This window comes from Micropterus dolomieu, linkage group LG16 (genome assembly GCF_021292245.1).
Source record: "Micropterus dolomieu isolate WLL.071019.BEF.003 ecotype Adirondacks linkage group LG16, ASM2129224v1, whole genome shotgun sequence".
Classification (NCBI taxonomy): Eukaryota; Metazoa; Chordata; class Actinopteri; order Centrarchiformes; family Centrarchidae; genus Micropterus; species Micropterus dolomieu.
The window spans coordinates 19804391-19819328 of record NC_060165.1 but is presented as its reverse complement, the minus strand read 5'-3'; the positions used below and the strand labels follow the sequence as shown (position 1 = coordinate 19819328).

Sequence of the window (14938 nt, the reverse complement as noted above, 5' to 3'; positions counted from 1 at the left end):
ACAGTTGTTTTAAGTTCACTGTGTGTCTACATAAACACACACACATTCTAGTAATCATGTGTGAGTCCAGAATACCTGCAGGTCTGAGCTCACTGGGTCAAATCTGACAGATAATCAGAGGGAGAATGTAGCCACTGCTGTGTGTTTATGGATGACTATCGTTTGTTTACTGAAGACTTTTCCCATCACAGGAGGACAGCACGCCGCCTAACCCACCCACCCTCACACACACATGCACACAGAGGACCCACACATGCACAACTACAACCAATGATTACACTGAAGCTCCTCCTGCTCTGAGTCACATTTGAAAAATGGCAAATCAAGCAGAGATGGACAAACAAAGGTTGTGTGTTGAGCTTTGAGTCAAGACGTAGGAATGCCACCATCTGATGATTAACTACGATGTCAACCTTCGATAGTGCGTGGGCCGTCAGCCGTCTCACACACACAGAGCCAGGTCCCAGGTGCCCATCAGAAGTAAGTGATATCCAGCACGTCCCAGCTTGTGATCCCAGTCCTCTGCATTCCTTGAGAGAACGAGAGCGCTGTGCCAGTGTGGTGTGTATGAGGTTAATGCTATGATTTGCACCAGTAACATTTAGTCAACACTGGTATGATTAATTACGCTTTATGACATTTTACAGTGTGTTCTACACGACACGGTTATGGATTCACCATGTCAAAACATAGAGTATGGAAACATCCCTTCATCTAATATTTAGAGTGAAATTCCTTTGACAGGACTAAATCATGCAACAACTCTCTGAAGATTTATGATGTGGTCAGTTTAAAAAAATATTAGATATGGATCCCCTTCTTTTGGTCAGATTTGACTAATTTTTGTTTTGCCTAGGATATTAAAATATTTCTTGACACCACTAAGGATTATTAATTAAATGTTGTACCTCTGTATAAGTACCATGAATACCATGTTTGACATAGCGGTACCTACAATTACTCAAAATTAAGACTACATTTGTATTATATTATGTCAGCAATACACTGACTCTGTAGCAGTCACTGAACAATATGCTGAGCCACAATCAGCTAACGGGCCGACTTTTATACACCAGATCACATCAAATGCAGAGCATCCCGTCACAGACGTGACTGTCCCACTTCCTTGGATGTGACCTAACGCCCCTGGATTAGCTACGGAGGCTCTCAAAACAGCCTTACCTAATGATGCTTCTTACTGGCACAGCACCGTCGCTAGACCCGAGAACATCAACTCCAGCCAGGACTTGGTCTGACATTGTCTGCCACAAAGACAAATCCAGTAAGAAATTATTTAAGAGAGCTGTAAAGACTGACTTAACCCTGATGGGATTCATCCAAGCATCACCGGTTGCAGACTACTCTGTGCCAATCTATGTCATGCTCTTGGGATGCCATGCCAAAACAAGAATGCATGGATAAGCTCCAAGGACAAGGACAGCACACACAGGCAACACACTCACCAATCAAGGTTTGTTAAAGCTGCTATGCTGAAGCTCGATGAACTGTTAAGCTGCAATAACCACAGACATCATCATTCAGGTGTCTATCAGAGACCCCATGCCGCTGAGTTGAGACCCTGCTAAACAGCACTACTGGTGTGACAACACGGACAGAGGCTTGTCCTCCAAACTCAAATTTTTATCAGTCAGACAAAACAGGAGAGGAGCAGGGATTGCAGCCATTCTCTCTACACAGTTGGTGTGTAATGACATTGACCTGTGTGTGTTTACATCATTTGAATATCTTGCTCTTGAGCTCAAAGCAGAATTATCAGATAACCATTGCTGATATCACTTGGCATCACTAGATATGATAGATTTATCTTGAATGGAGACCTAACTGTTCATATCAATAGAAAGAATGACTCCAAAGCTATGGAGCTTGTGAATTCACGGATTCCAGCTCTGACCTTACCCAACATGTAAATGTAGACTCGGTAATAACAACAGGGTTAAACAACAACAATGAATGAACAACAATGACCTATTTCTGACCATCACTGCACGTTTTTTGACTCATTAAAACCAAATTACGCTGATAAGAAACCATATCCACTGCTCCTGTACTATCAACTTAAAATCCAGGTTGTTCACTGAAATGAGCAACAGGTTTAGTAAAATGTAATTGCTATGCATCTCTTACGTTTGCAGGAGTCGGGGGCGGTTTGCGGTCGCTGGGGGTCTCTGTGAAAGCCGGCTTTGCATTTCTGACATTGACGTCCTTCCGTGTTGTGCAGACAGTCACACACGCCTCCGCTGCGCTGGCCGGACTCACGCCACGCCGTCCAATCAAAATGGCAGCTCTGAGCATGTCCATTACACTTACACTCTGGTGTGAGAGGGAGGAAATCAGAGCATCAGCAACATGGACGAACAGGATGAACTGTCAGTCACTGTTGCTTTAGACTAAAATATAGGGCTGGTATTGGCCTTTTGATTGGTTACTTATTTATCTGTGAATTTTCTATGGGCAGCACTAAATCTGAAGGTACTTTATTGGGGCATTTTGATCCGATTCTGTATTAAAGAAATATTCCATTAAAGATAGACAAACAGTGACAAACAGTCACTGCCTGTAAGTTTGCCATTTCTCACACTTTCTTCACATTATACAAACTGCATTATTTTCACACCACACAACTGCCTCTTCATAGCTCCAAAAAGCTAGACATTTTGAGGCTTTTCAACACATTTTTGCTGTGTCTCTGGGTTTCTATTGGAATTCACTGTTCCAATATCCAAGATGCTTATACAGTAGCTGCTGTCCTCCATGAAGGATGCCTTTTTTTGTGAATTCCTTTACTAAGAAACTTGGTGTTACAGCTCTACATCAATGTTAAAAGCCTGTTACAAGTAAGTTTCTATAACTTGAATGTCTTGCTTTTTTGGGAACTTGATACTTAAATACAAGTTCAACAGCCAGTTGTGGACCATTACTGTCGTTTTATTTTCTTAATCTTTCCCTCTGCACTGGTATATCATTTGTTGCACCCCAATTCTCCCAAACGCCAAATCTTGCCAAATCCTCACGGCTATATCATGCTTTATTCAACATGCATAAGCAGTAGTAATTAGTGGTTACTGTTTACCTGTTCTAGCAGTACCAAAATTAAACTCTAGGAAGTACTCTAAGAAAGTGGGATGAGAGACGATGGCTACACATTACATCGATTTTTTGTTCCTGTAGGGGAAAAGGTGCGATAGTGTTTCTTCGACTCACTCCGACATTCATGTGGAGCGCCCGTCAGTCCGTCAGCGGGCTGCCACGGTCGGTCGTTGTAGAGAGGAGCACAGAGCTCGCAGTGATCACCTGCAGTGTTGTGTCTGCACACACACTTCCCATGGACCTGTAAGAGAGAGAGAGAGCGAGAGAGAGAGAGCTCATTAGTCACAACAAAAATTATAGCGGTAGAGATTGAAGGATGGGAGGAACAAAAGAGGAGATGGAGAGGAAAGTTTCCCATGTGAGGATAATCCTGAGGACATTTCTTCTTCTCTGTTTCCTTTTTTATAACTCTCCCTCTTTCTCCTCTTCTTCTACATTTCCTCTCCCTGCATCTCTCTCATACTCTCTCGTCCGAAAATAGTGAATGGAGATTGATTGTTTGGCTTCATCACTGGAAAGAAGAATGGGCCTCTGGTCTGAAAGGCCTGTATGTGTGTGTGTATGTATGAGGAGAGTACAAGTATGCAGCACTGAGAGCACAATAACAATCTCCTTGTCATTCCTGTGAGCTGGAATGTCATGCATGCTGGATAATGATTGAGGGGGGAGGGGGGGGGCAAGGCATCTGAGGAAGCTCTTTATTTGTTTGCGTTACACCATGCAACTGTAATCTAGGACACACACACACACACACACACACACACACACCGGCGATTATACAATGATTACGGAGGTAGACACACACTGACACAGACAGAAAAATCTGCAAATGCACAAAAACACACACCAATTCTTTGTTTCCCACGGTGTGTGATGGCGCTGATTCACACACAAACACACTGTACTGAGTTTAGAGTTAAACACATTCACATGCTATAGACTAGAGTCAGAACCAACATGTCCTCTGAACTGACCCCAGATCAGCCCTGCAATGTAGAGGTGAACACACTCACACATGACTGATTTTTACACCAGTTTAAATCACACTAATAGGGGGAGCAATTGCATAAATGAGAGGCTAGAAAATAGGAAGCAGGAGACCTAATGGCACATTTCGGCAAAATGAAAATAAGGAAGAAGTAATTAATGGAAAAGCCAGGAGTGGAGAGACATGATGGACATGAAAAAAGAAGAAATGGACAGGGAGGAAGGAGAACAAGGGGAGAAGCCCAGCAGCAGAGGTAGCAGCTGCAGCAGCAGCTGGCTTGGGCTCAGACTGCTGGTATTTCAACCCATTGCACATGTTTACCATACCGTGATACGAGACAATTAACACATGCACACACTGAGCGCTGCAAACATGCAATCATGTAAACTCACACAAGCCACACAGAGGACAGAGCAGAGCTGGACAGATATGTACTCAGGGTCACCTGAGAGCTTGGTGAAGATGTTTTCTTAATTTGCTTGTGTTTTGTCTACTTGCATGTGTTTTCTTAAGCTGTAGTGCGTTGAGCTCTCAGGGCCACCATAGGTATGTGATGCTGTGTGCTGACAGAAATATTTCTGGAAGCTGCTGATAGCTAACAGATCATGTTGGTATCTTTAATATCATTACTTTTATACTAAAAAGGGGACAATTGTGTTGTTTTTATAGCCAGAACAATATTTTGGGAGGTTCAGATAATGTAACCAAACGCTACCAAAAGGCCAAATGTTTTTAGTATTTCCAGGACCATTATAAATAAATAAGGGACAATCTGTATTTTTACAGGGGTGCTAAGGTTGAGATAAAAGCATTAAATCCTGCAGCTAGTCGCACTATAAAGTACCATCAAAATGTAAAAAGTCTAAACTTGATTTACATAGTATACAGTATTTAACTTTTATCACTTTATCAATGCCAATACCACATCTTTTACGTCACTTCTACTCCTGTGACTAATAATGTACAGATTTAATCAGTCATTTAGTTCTACACTCACGAGAGACAAATATTTTTTAAAACTGTCTAGATCAATGCTTCTCAGACTATAAAGTTTCCTCCAGAGCCACATAACACATTACATATCTGTTTTGCGCCTAGTATAGACTGAGAATGTGCAAGACAAATGAGGCAAATACATGAGGAAGATGAAAGTGAAAGAAATGAAAAGAAAGATAGTAAGGGCGGCACAGAAAGACGGAAAGAGAGGCAGAGAAAGAAACACTAGACTAGACTAATTGCTGCCAATGCTCCAGTAGCTGCCCATGGATGTTTGTGTGTGTGTAAATGTGTGGGTGTTTATGTGTGTTGGCTTTGTGGCTAACCAGCAGACAGTGTAATCACCCTGAACCGCAAAACCCCCCATCTAGGGGGAGGCGGGCAGGAGCACAAAAAAAACATCAACAACAAACAAACTGGTCTGGGCGGTAATGACTTGGCATATCAGGACCACTTTCACTGCTGATTACTGCATGCACACACACTCAGGACCGGCCCGTGGCGTAGGCGGTTGCCTCGACTCAGTGCAAATCAACTCCGCCCAGATGATGCGACACCGGCGATTTTAATCATGTGCACCTCGCGCTGTGAGTCCAGACAGTAACATAACTGGAGTTTTGCAATATAAACATAAAACTGAAACGCAGTCTTGCTCTGTTTGGGACTGTGAGCTGCACTTTATCAGAGCTGCTGATGTTAACGTGTGTGGATTTGTGGTGAGATTTCTGCCTGATCAGAAGTGTTTTCGGTTGGTTTTGGTTTCACATGCAGTCCCAAACAGTGTTTGTCAAACGGTCTAAAGGGAGTAACATCACAACCAGTCTCCCAATTTAGGCTATGATGTGGAGGTTAATCACACTTCTTCATTATGGACCATGATTATTGACTTGGCTATAATACAAAAATTGTGAGTTTGGCTGCTGAACTTTTTAAACATTATGACGACAACCCTGGTGGTAAACCCCGGTAGGATTTTGTCATGGTGGGAGGAGGGGTGCCGATTTCAAATCTTGCCCAGGGCTCCAACACTGTCAGGGCCGGCCCTGCACACACATAACGTGCTTTCAGACCAAAAGCAAAGTGAGTGTTGTGTGTGAACAGCAGTTGTCCAGCGATAAAACCCCCGCGAGGAGAGCGTTAGATTCGCGTTTGGTTTGAATGCTGCATTAGAGCAGCACACCAAACAAATAAGACATACAGTACATAGAGTATATGAACAGAAAATAATATAATGTTGCACTGTGTATATTCAGCAGATAGAAATAAACAAAGCTGAAAACTGGCTGTTTTTCTCATGAAAAGTTGACTTTTTAGTCCTACGTGGTTCTCACAGGACAGCAACGCTACAAACATTTGATGATCTTATAAAATATGATGCATTGCTGTAGATTAAAATACCCAACAGTACATGAAGTAGCTAAAATTATCTCAGTCTTAAACATCTACAGCAGTAAACATACACAGCAACATACACTTTAATGCAGCAGTAATATTAATCCAGAAACACCAGATATGAGAGTAAAGCATTGACAGGGAACAGTTTACAGCAGAAGGAGTACTTTTACTTTTGATACTTTGCTGATAATACTCACATATTATTGTTTAATTAACTGAATGCATGACTTTTATAGTGGAGTATTTTCACAGTGTGTTAGAAGTACTTCTACTTAAGTAAAGGATCTGAAGACTTCGTCCACCGCAGCACACACCCTTCCCTTCCTTGAGTGAAAATCTCTACCCTCATCTCCCATCTTGTGCTGCTCTGATTGTTTGGGTTTTGCCAGAAACGATGGCTCGCTGGGTCGTAACAGAGACACAAAACAAACTGCTGATAGGCTGAAAAAGGCACTTATATAACTTCTGTGTGTTTACAGAACGCTCCCGCATGGCACACAGCAGAATGACGGTCCGATGATCTGAGGAAATGTTGTGAGGATGGTTAAGAAGGATTTACTGTTCAAACTCTCTTGGTTTTGGTCTTGGTTGCAGTTGGACTAATATTTGTGAGGGAAAATGAAATTCAGTCACTTGGTGTCATACTCCACACAAGTAAGCATTCACATGATCTATTATTATAATCCTGGCATGCAGAGGAGAGTTTTTACTGTTTCAGAGGATTTTCTAACCTCAAAAGAAGGAAATCCTGGTGAAAACACTTTGAGCCACTTGGAATTTCTTGGCATGAAAATAGTCAGATTAAAAGATTTAAAGACTGCGTCCAATAAATATGCAGCTTCATTACAAATTTGCCTATATCAGCAAAGAAAAAACAATTCAGTGCATATCTTAGTCTGATCCATATCAGAAATGTTAGTGTTGTTAGGTGTTTATATAGAAAAACGAGTACTGGCTGAAAAATCTGATACTGTTATCAGATTTTTATGAGCTGTTAAATATTTATTCATACTTAGCAGCCTTAAAATCCATTATTAGTGTGGCTTTACTGCTGTATATTTACATCTGTCTGTCTGCTTATATACTTTAAGTTCAGTAAAGGACACTCCTTGTTGACTCTCTTTTTCCTGCACTGATTGCAGTAGAGCTGCAGCTCGGCTTCAAAGTCATCCAGCGTTTTCTGTTTGTGGAGATGGCTGTGATAGGAGCCCGGCTCTGAAACACTTATGGTTGCCGTCCAGGAAAAACACAATATCACATCACACTATCATTAATCCTCAGTTGAATCAATATCTACATCTCTTGGGTTTGTTATCAGCGGAAAGGCAGTTTTTTATCTGACCAGACAGACCCAGAAGAACAGAGGAAGCAGGAGAGAGAAAGGCGACACCTAGTTTGTTACTAAGACGACTGCCAACACAAAGTGAACAATTAATTTAGTTTGAAATATCAAGGCATATAATCTTGATTTCCTATTACAACATCAAGGAACAAGCATATTTGCATTGGAAATGTAATTACTGGTAAAGAGTATATAGTATAGTATATAATAAATCTTAAATTAAGATCCATTTAGTTCATTCAGAGCTTTCAACTGACCTCAAGTTATGACAGTTTTCAATAGCATTTTTGTTTTGTTTTTTTTTACAAATGTAACTTTTAAAAAGAAGGTTAAAAAAATTTCCTATTTGTTTGCATCTCATGCTCTACTAGTGCCCGTACTCATGTACCTGCACAAACAAGTGGATGATACGATAGATATGTCTGATGGCTGCAGAGGGCGATAATGTAAATTTGCTGTGCATGCAAGCCATGAAAGACAAAGAAGACAAAAAGGTCAAATAAGATTCAGACTGTGTTCGCAATCACTCTCTCGTAAAGTCATTCACTACTCCTATATTATAGACAGTAAACAGTTTACTCAATAGTTAGCAGTAAACTGAGATTTTGAACCCTTATATTATCATTTTGCATGAACACCAACAGGTGTGGTGTCCTATGACTGCATCTATAAAGTAAATTGCACTGTGTCATGGTCCGGCTGTGCCTCTCTCTCCTTCCTGCTGTCTTCAGCTATTCTCCTCTCCCTTGGTTTCTTGTCTCTGTGTGTGTGTCTGGGCGTGGCACACCATTCCTGCTCCTGCTGCTAATCACCTGCACGCCTGTGACTCATCCACCAATCATGACTCTGCAGTATATCCATCCCGGCTCTTCACTCGGCTCCTCGCCTGATCTTTCAGTTTGCCTATGTGGTGCTCATGCTATGGCCTGTGTACACACCAGTCTGTGTTATTGGCTCCTGTATGGCCTGCCTACACACTAAACTGTGTTAAACTGTGGCTAACTCTGTTAAGTCTTGCACCTTGGTTCAGAAAATCCTTTAACTCTACAACACACTGTGAGATTGTTAGCAGAAAGCAGTGAACAGTACATAGAATACAGCCCTAATTTTTTCGTTCCATTGTGGGAATGTTTGAAGTACACATAATGCATACATTTCTCCCTTAGAGTTCAGACAGTCCATACAGTGGCCTGTATAGACTGTAAATACAGTGCACTATTTAGTAAATAAAAAATGTTGCTATCAAGGCATATGTCCAAGGTCAAGAATGAACTTTCATGTAAGTTCAAGACATTTTAAAGTATAATTTCCAGATCTTATAGTAAGATTTTGTATAGGGGAAAAAATGCAATCTAACACACATAATGAAGAACATAATAACTCACTCAGTGCTCCACTCTTACCACATGGTTGGTCCGGTCTCTGATGGGCTGGTACCCCGGAGCAGGGACACACTGCTCGGCGTGCCCGTTACAGAAGCAGCTTCCCTTCACTATCAGGTCATAGATGGCAAAGTGTCGGGTGGGAAAAGCTTTGTGTGCGGAGGCGAGGTCTTTTGCCTGGCAGGGACACGGCTGCCACTTCAGCAGTCGGATTCGGATGTTGGTCACCCTCAGCTGCTGCTGGCCCTCTGCCCCGAAAGGATCCAGAGACTCCCACTTTGGGAGGGTACGGTAGATCACCTGTTAGGCAGAGAAAGAGATCTTCTGTCACATTTTATAATTAATCAATTATGGAAGTTGTTTTACCTTCTGATTTTTAGGGGCAAAAGTTCCTAATGTGTTGAATGGACTAAATATTTTCCAGGCAGGAAAAGACACAACAGGAACTCAATTGGACTATGACTAGAAATCACATCACAATTCAATTAGCCTAACAAAGAAAGACCTTACTGCAACACCTGATTGGAGGAACATGCTACTTGTTTCGTCAGGACTGTTTTCTTCTCATTTTCAAACTAAATTATCCAGCAAATTTTTTTATTGATCATTTTCAAGTAAGAAATTGGCAGTGTAGTTGCAGAACAACGCTAGTTTAAATCAATTATTAACTGTGTGATTTGAGGTGGAAAGTCACCTGGTCCACATTCAAGCTGCCAAACTCAACCAATTCTCAGGAGATGTTTCTAGACAAAAAAAATTTTAATGCTTCAAAAAAGTTCCGACATGTTTTCACTTATTCCATCTGTATGATTTTGATAACCAAAAATAACATTTCACATAGCCTATTTAATTGCCCATAACATCTTGGTTTACGTGATCATGTTTTGTTTAGTTTTTTTTAGCAAGAATCACCAAAAGGACAAGACTGTTGGGTAAATGAAGGGGGCAGTTCAAGAACTTCGTTATCCTTTTTTTGAAACTTTTTGTAGCTTCTGATACTTCTGATAACGGGGGTGAGTGTTAGATGCAGTTTTTGAGGATCTTGTACACTAAAAACTCATACATGCTTAGTTCTCCCTTCAGACGGTGGAGTTGTTTTGTTGGGCTTAAACTTTTGCTTTTTGCCTTTAATTACAGAAAAGAATAATATAACTCTTAATAGCAGAAATGAGAAAATGGGACACTGTTGTCCCTTGCAGCCCACTTCATAATTCAGTAGGATTAGACGGGTGCATTCAGTGGCACAATTAGGTTCCTTGATGCTACAAATGTCACTACATCTGTCATGTTAATGGGGGTTTGTTGTAGTATCATTCGGGTGCTAAACTTTGACCTTTCACCTCAGTGTCATTGACTACGTCCTCACATGACCATGAGAGTGATGGGTGTCCTTAAATGAGTGCACCCAACCTTTCTCCCTCCTCCTCTCTTTCTGGTCCCTGGAAGATGAAGATCCCTTTATAGGCTGCCATGGTGACCGCTGCCGCAATCAACCAACATAGCTGCTGATGTCAGGGTGAAAAAGTTGGTGTCTTTCCCAACTCTTGTGAGAAAGCCATGTGTGTATTTGTAGTGTGTCTCTTAACAAAGTGTGTGTTGTTGTCACTGGCTGCCATTGATATCATTGGATGAGTTGTGTGTGTGTTTTTGTGTGTGAGTGTTTTCTTTGGTTGAAGCTTTGGTTGAGATACAAGCAAAGCCCCCATGCGGCTCCCTCATTGGCTGGATGACTAGCTGAGAGTGTGATGGGAGGTGCACTATTAATTTCCCCGTTGTTGGAAAAGGTCACGGGGTCACGGCATTGTGGTCCACAATTAAGAGAACACGACAAATAGGATGAGGGGCGCCGGTCCACGGGAGAGCACGGACAGCAGGGCCAGACAAAGACGGGGATGGAGATGCGGCTTCACATAACTCAGGGTCAGACAAAAGGCCCGCGACAGCCCAGTGACACCACAGCAACACTAAAATACACACACATCCACATAGGCATGCACACAAACATGAGCTCCATGCATTCCTTTACACAACAAAAAAATCCATAAAAGACCATATTGGAGCTTTCATTAAACAATTGTGCTTCATAGTTTTTCTTTGAATGTAGACACAAAATATTAGTGTTTGCAAATACGCCGATGAGACTCATGTCTATATTAATCTGAGTCTGGGAACACCCCGAGAGCCCTTAATGAATTTTAGGGGACCAAAACATTTAAAAAAGTTTAACTATGAATTTTAAATTTTAAAGAATGAATAATATAACAAAAGCAATTAGCTCCATCACTCTGCTGTTTAACTGTTTATTGCTTTTAAAACATATTTAAAGGACTACTTTATTTACTTAAAATTAGTGTAAATTACTGTAAATTACAGTATAATGTGTCCTCTTGCAGCAGAAAACATAACTTTGGGATGCATGGGGACATTAAATCACTGTGAAAATCTGCTCCTTTGTAAAAATCACATTGGGAATCCACATAAAAAACGACAGGAGAGTGGCGCCTGAAGCATCCAGCCTGTTCAATCCACACAGACTCCAAACTCTCTCCACCAGGATTACTGAAAGTTACTGTCAAGTGGACTCCAGGAAGAGTATACAGGAAGAAAACAGAATTTCCTTTCTTTGTTGATTTATTGATTTTATTTCCCGCCTAGTTAATAGTGAAACAAGAAACCATGGAGAGGTGATTCTTTTGCATGGGTCTCTGAGTCGATGTGAATTGTCGCATTTTTTAAAATTAAGAGTCTGCCTGTTCAGTGAGTGATAGGCGTCAAAAACGTTTTCTGTGTGAATTGCTCTTTAAAGTTACCCTGTGGCATTTTTGACCACTAGAGGTGCTATGGAGCAATGTTTTCGTTGTACCTCAAACTCTACTAGCACACGTACGTGAACAAACATGCGACACACATTCCTACAATTTCACACTCTGTCACTGCTGTACAGTTGGTAGTAACACGCAGGTTTCAAAATACATTGAAAATGTTTAATGAGAAAGGACATGCATTCATTGGGTTTGTTGGACCTCAAGGTGTTTTGGTAAGCAACACTGAGTATAAACATTTATCCTTACTTTTTATTTTACAAGAAAACTTCACAGGGAACCTTTAACTGTGATTGAATTCACAAATGCAGAATGAAACACATCTGCTCGTTTAAACTTTCACTGTCACTGCTATTGAAATTTCTCTTCTGTGTCTATGTAATGGGGGGGCAAGACCTTTCCTTGTTACATCAACAAAGCCCCTTAAGAAATATCCTCAACAACTGCTGTGTGTCTTATGTGGAATTAGAGTCTTGGCTCTATGGAGGATATTTATCATTAGAATGAAAACAGTAGGTGGGAGAGACAAAATGGGGATATAAACTCGAAAGCACGTCGGTGATTTACCTGCCATCAAAAACATTTTAATTTTGTCTGAGTCCTCAGGCATTGGGTATACTGAGGAGCATGTGTCCACTTCAGGCTGAAAAATAAAGTAAGTCTGGCTTTAACAGGCGTAATTCCATCAAAGCACTGTGGACTGTAATCTGGTAAACAGGCACAATGGGCATTGATGGAAGGAGAAAGACAGAGAGTGAAACAGAGGGGGGAGGGGGAGGGTGTCTAGCCAACAGTACCAACATCCATCAAAGCAACGGCACTTCCTTTCCAGCAGACAGACGGAGAGCCAACTGTATGTGTGTTTATCTGAAAGGCCACAGACAAGTGTGTGTGTGTGTGTGTGTGTGTGTGTGTGTGTGTGTGTGTGTGTTCGAGGAACTGTGGAAAAGATAAAGAAGGTGTGTGTGTGTGTGTGTGTGTGTGTGTGTGTGTGTGTGTGTGTAGGCTTGCCTGCCTCACTCTCTTCCCTAAGGAGGTCACTCTCTACAACAAACACTCACATTCTTCCAGCCTGGCTGACCTGATAAATAAGACAAGGAGTCCTGCATACTCCACAAACACACACACAAACACGTTTGTTCCACTATCCCTGTGGGGACATCCCACTGACATAATGCATTCCCTACCCCCTTACCCTAACCTTAACCATCACAACTACATGCCTAACCTTAAGCTAATGTAACCTGAACCATAAAACACACACACACACACACACACACACACACACACACACACACACACACACACACACACACACACACACACACACACACACACACACCACTTCTTTTTAACCACACTACAGGTGAATATGAAAAGCTTTCAGTATTATAGAGGACATGCTTTCATGTTTGCGGGACAAAGAAGACGTGCAGAAAACTGAGAATACCTGCTCCCTGTAATCGCTCCCAGCTACAGTACGACCGCAAAAACCTTTTTCTGAAAGATTTTCTTTCTTCTGTTTCTTTCTGAAACAATTTATAGTTTAACAATTACGGGTTAATTTCCATAGTCTCCGTGACAGCTGAGAAAACTTGCTGATGAAGGCAGAAACATATCCAGTAAGTGGTCAAATTGCTATTTCCAGGGTCAATAATAAATTAATATACCTTGAAACTAAATTACAGGTGTCCTGAATAAATGCTAGTCGGAGGAAATTCATACATAAGCAGGTGAACATCCATGCTTATAGACACTTTTCATATTTGCTCATGAAACACAGGAAGTGAGATACTATAGCACCGAAACACAGAATCATACATACTGCAAACTAGGTTCTGTTATAAACACCCTGCACAGGCAATTGACTACAATGCAAACAGCTGAGCAGCAGCAGCTGCTGGTCTGTGCTACCTGACCTCTTTTAACCTCTGGGTGAGCAGTTTAGGGGTCAGAGGGCAAAGGTCATGCTCCTAGCACAGGTGGCTGAGACGTGCGTACCAATATGTGAAGCACAGAGTCAAAAGAGAGAAATAAAGAAAGAGAAGTTTTCACACCTTCTTGCACAAAAGGTGGGAAAAAAATCATAGAATAAATGCACCAAAGGCAAAGTCCTTGGGGTCTTTCTCATCCATAAATGCACATGCAAACACAAAACCATACAAATAAACACAGAGGTAATACATAGAGAAGAATTTATGATACAGCTGCAGAATAAGAACATAACAGATGTGAGGAATATTTGAAGGCGTTGTAGCATGGAGAGCCCGTCAAAGAGGGCGTGAACATACAGAGCATACAGAGAGCACTGCAGGGAGTCCAGAGCAGCACCACGCTTGGCATGCGCCTCCACACACATCTGCAGAGCAGCGGCCGACACACACTGCTTCAATTAAACATCAATAGACTTCAGGAAGCCCTCTCGTGCTACAGTCAAAGTACGCCTATTAAACACTCACTCATGCCCATACACACTCACAGAGCTTCCCCCACCTGGCTGCGCCCTGCTTTGTGACTCTTGCACGTTGCGTGACTTACTGCAGAAAGACCTGAATTTGTTCCAGTAGGGAGGGTAATGATAGAGAGGGTGTACTTCAGATCATTTGATTAGAAAAGCATGAGCGTCTGCCTATAACATGGTTTACCTGTCATATAGGGTGTGCATGATATGACATCATGAACAATTAATTCATAGAGGAAGAAAAGGCTGCATACTGAGCAGGAAACTCTCTGTCACTCCCTCCAGCGTCTCACTGCAGGTGTATATCCACCTTTGCACCTGCGTTAATCTGCTTTCTGAGGGTGTTTTGATTAAGAGAAATGGTGGGAATTCAACCAAGGCTTGATACAAATCTGATCATCCACAGCACTTCTGGCAGGTAGCCATGAATTGTGGAGAGAAAAG

The 14938-nt window shown here is 41.7% G+C and overlaps 1 protein-coding gene across 1 annotated transcript in view; it reads right to left on the bottom strand.

Annotated features, from left to right (window-relative positions):
* Positions 1–14938, bottom strand: part of ntn4 (netrin 4) — a 30084-nt gene that overhangs the window by 9651 nt on the left and 5495 nt on the right. Inside the window, exons 3-5 of the mRNA XM_046072447.1 lie at positions 9233–9511; positions 3223–3349; positions 2146–2331 (exon numbers count right to left, since the gene is read on the bottom strand). Coding sequence (XP_045928403.1) covers positions 2146–2331; positions 3223–3349; positions 9233–9511 — 592 coding nt within the window. The remainder of the gene's footprint in view (positions 1–2145; positions 2332–3222; positions 3350–9232; positions 9512–14938) is intronic.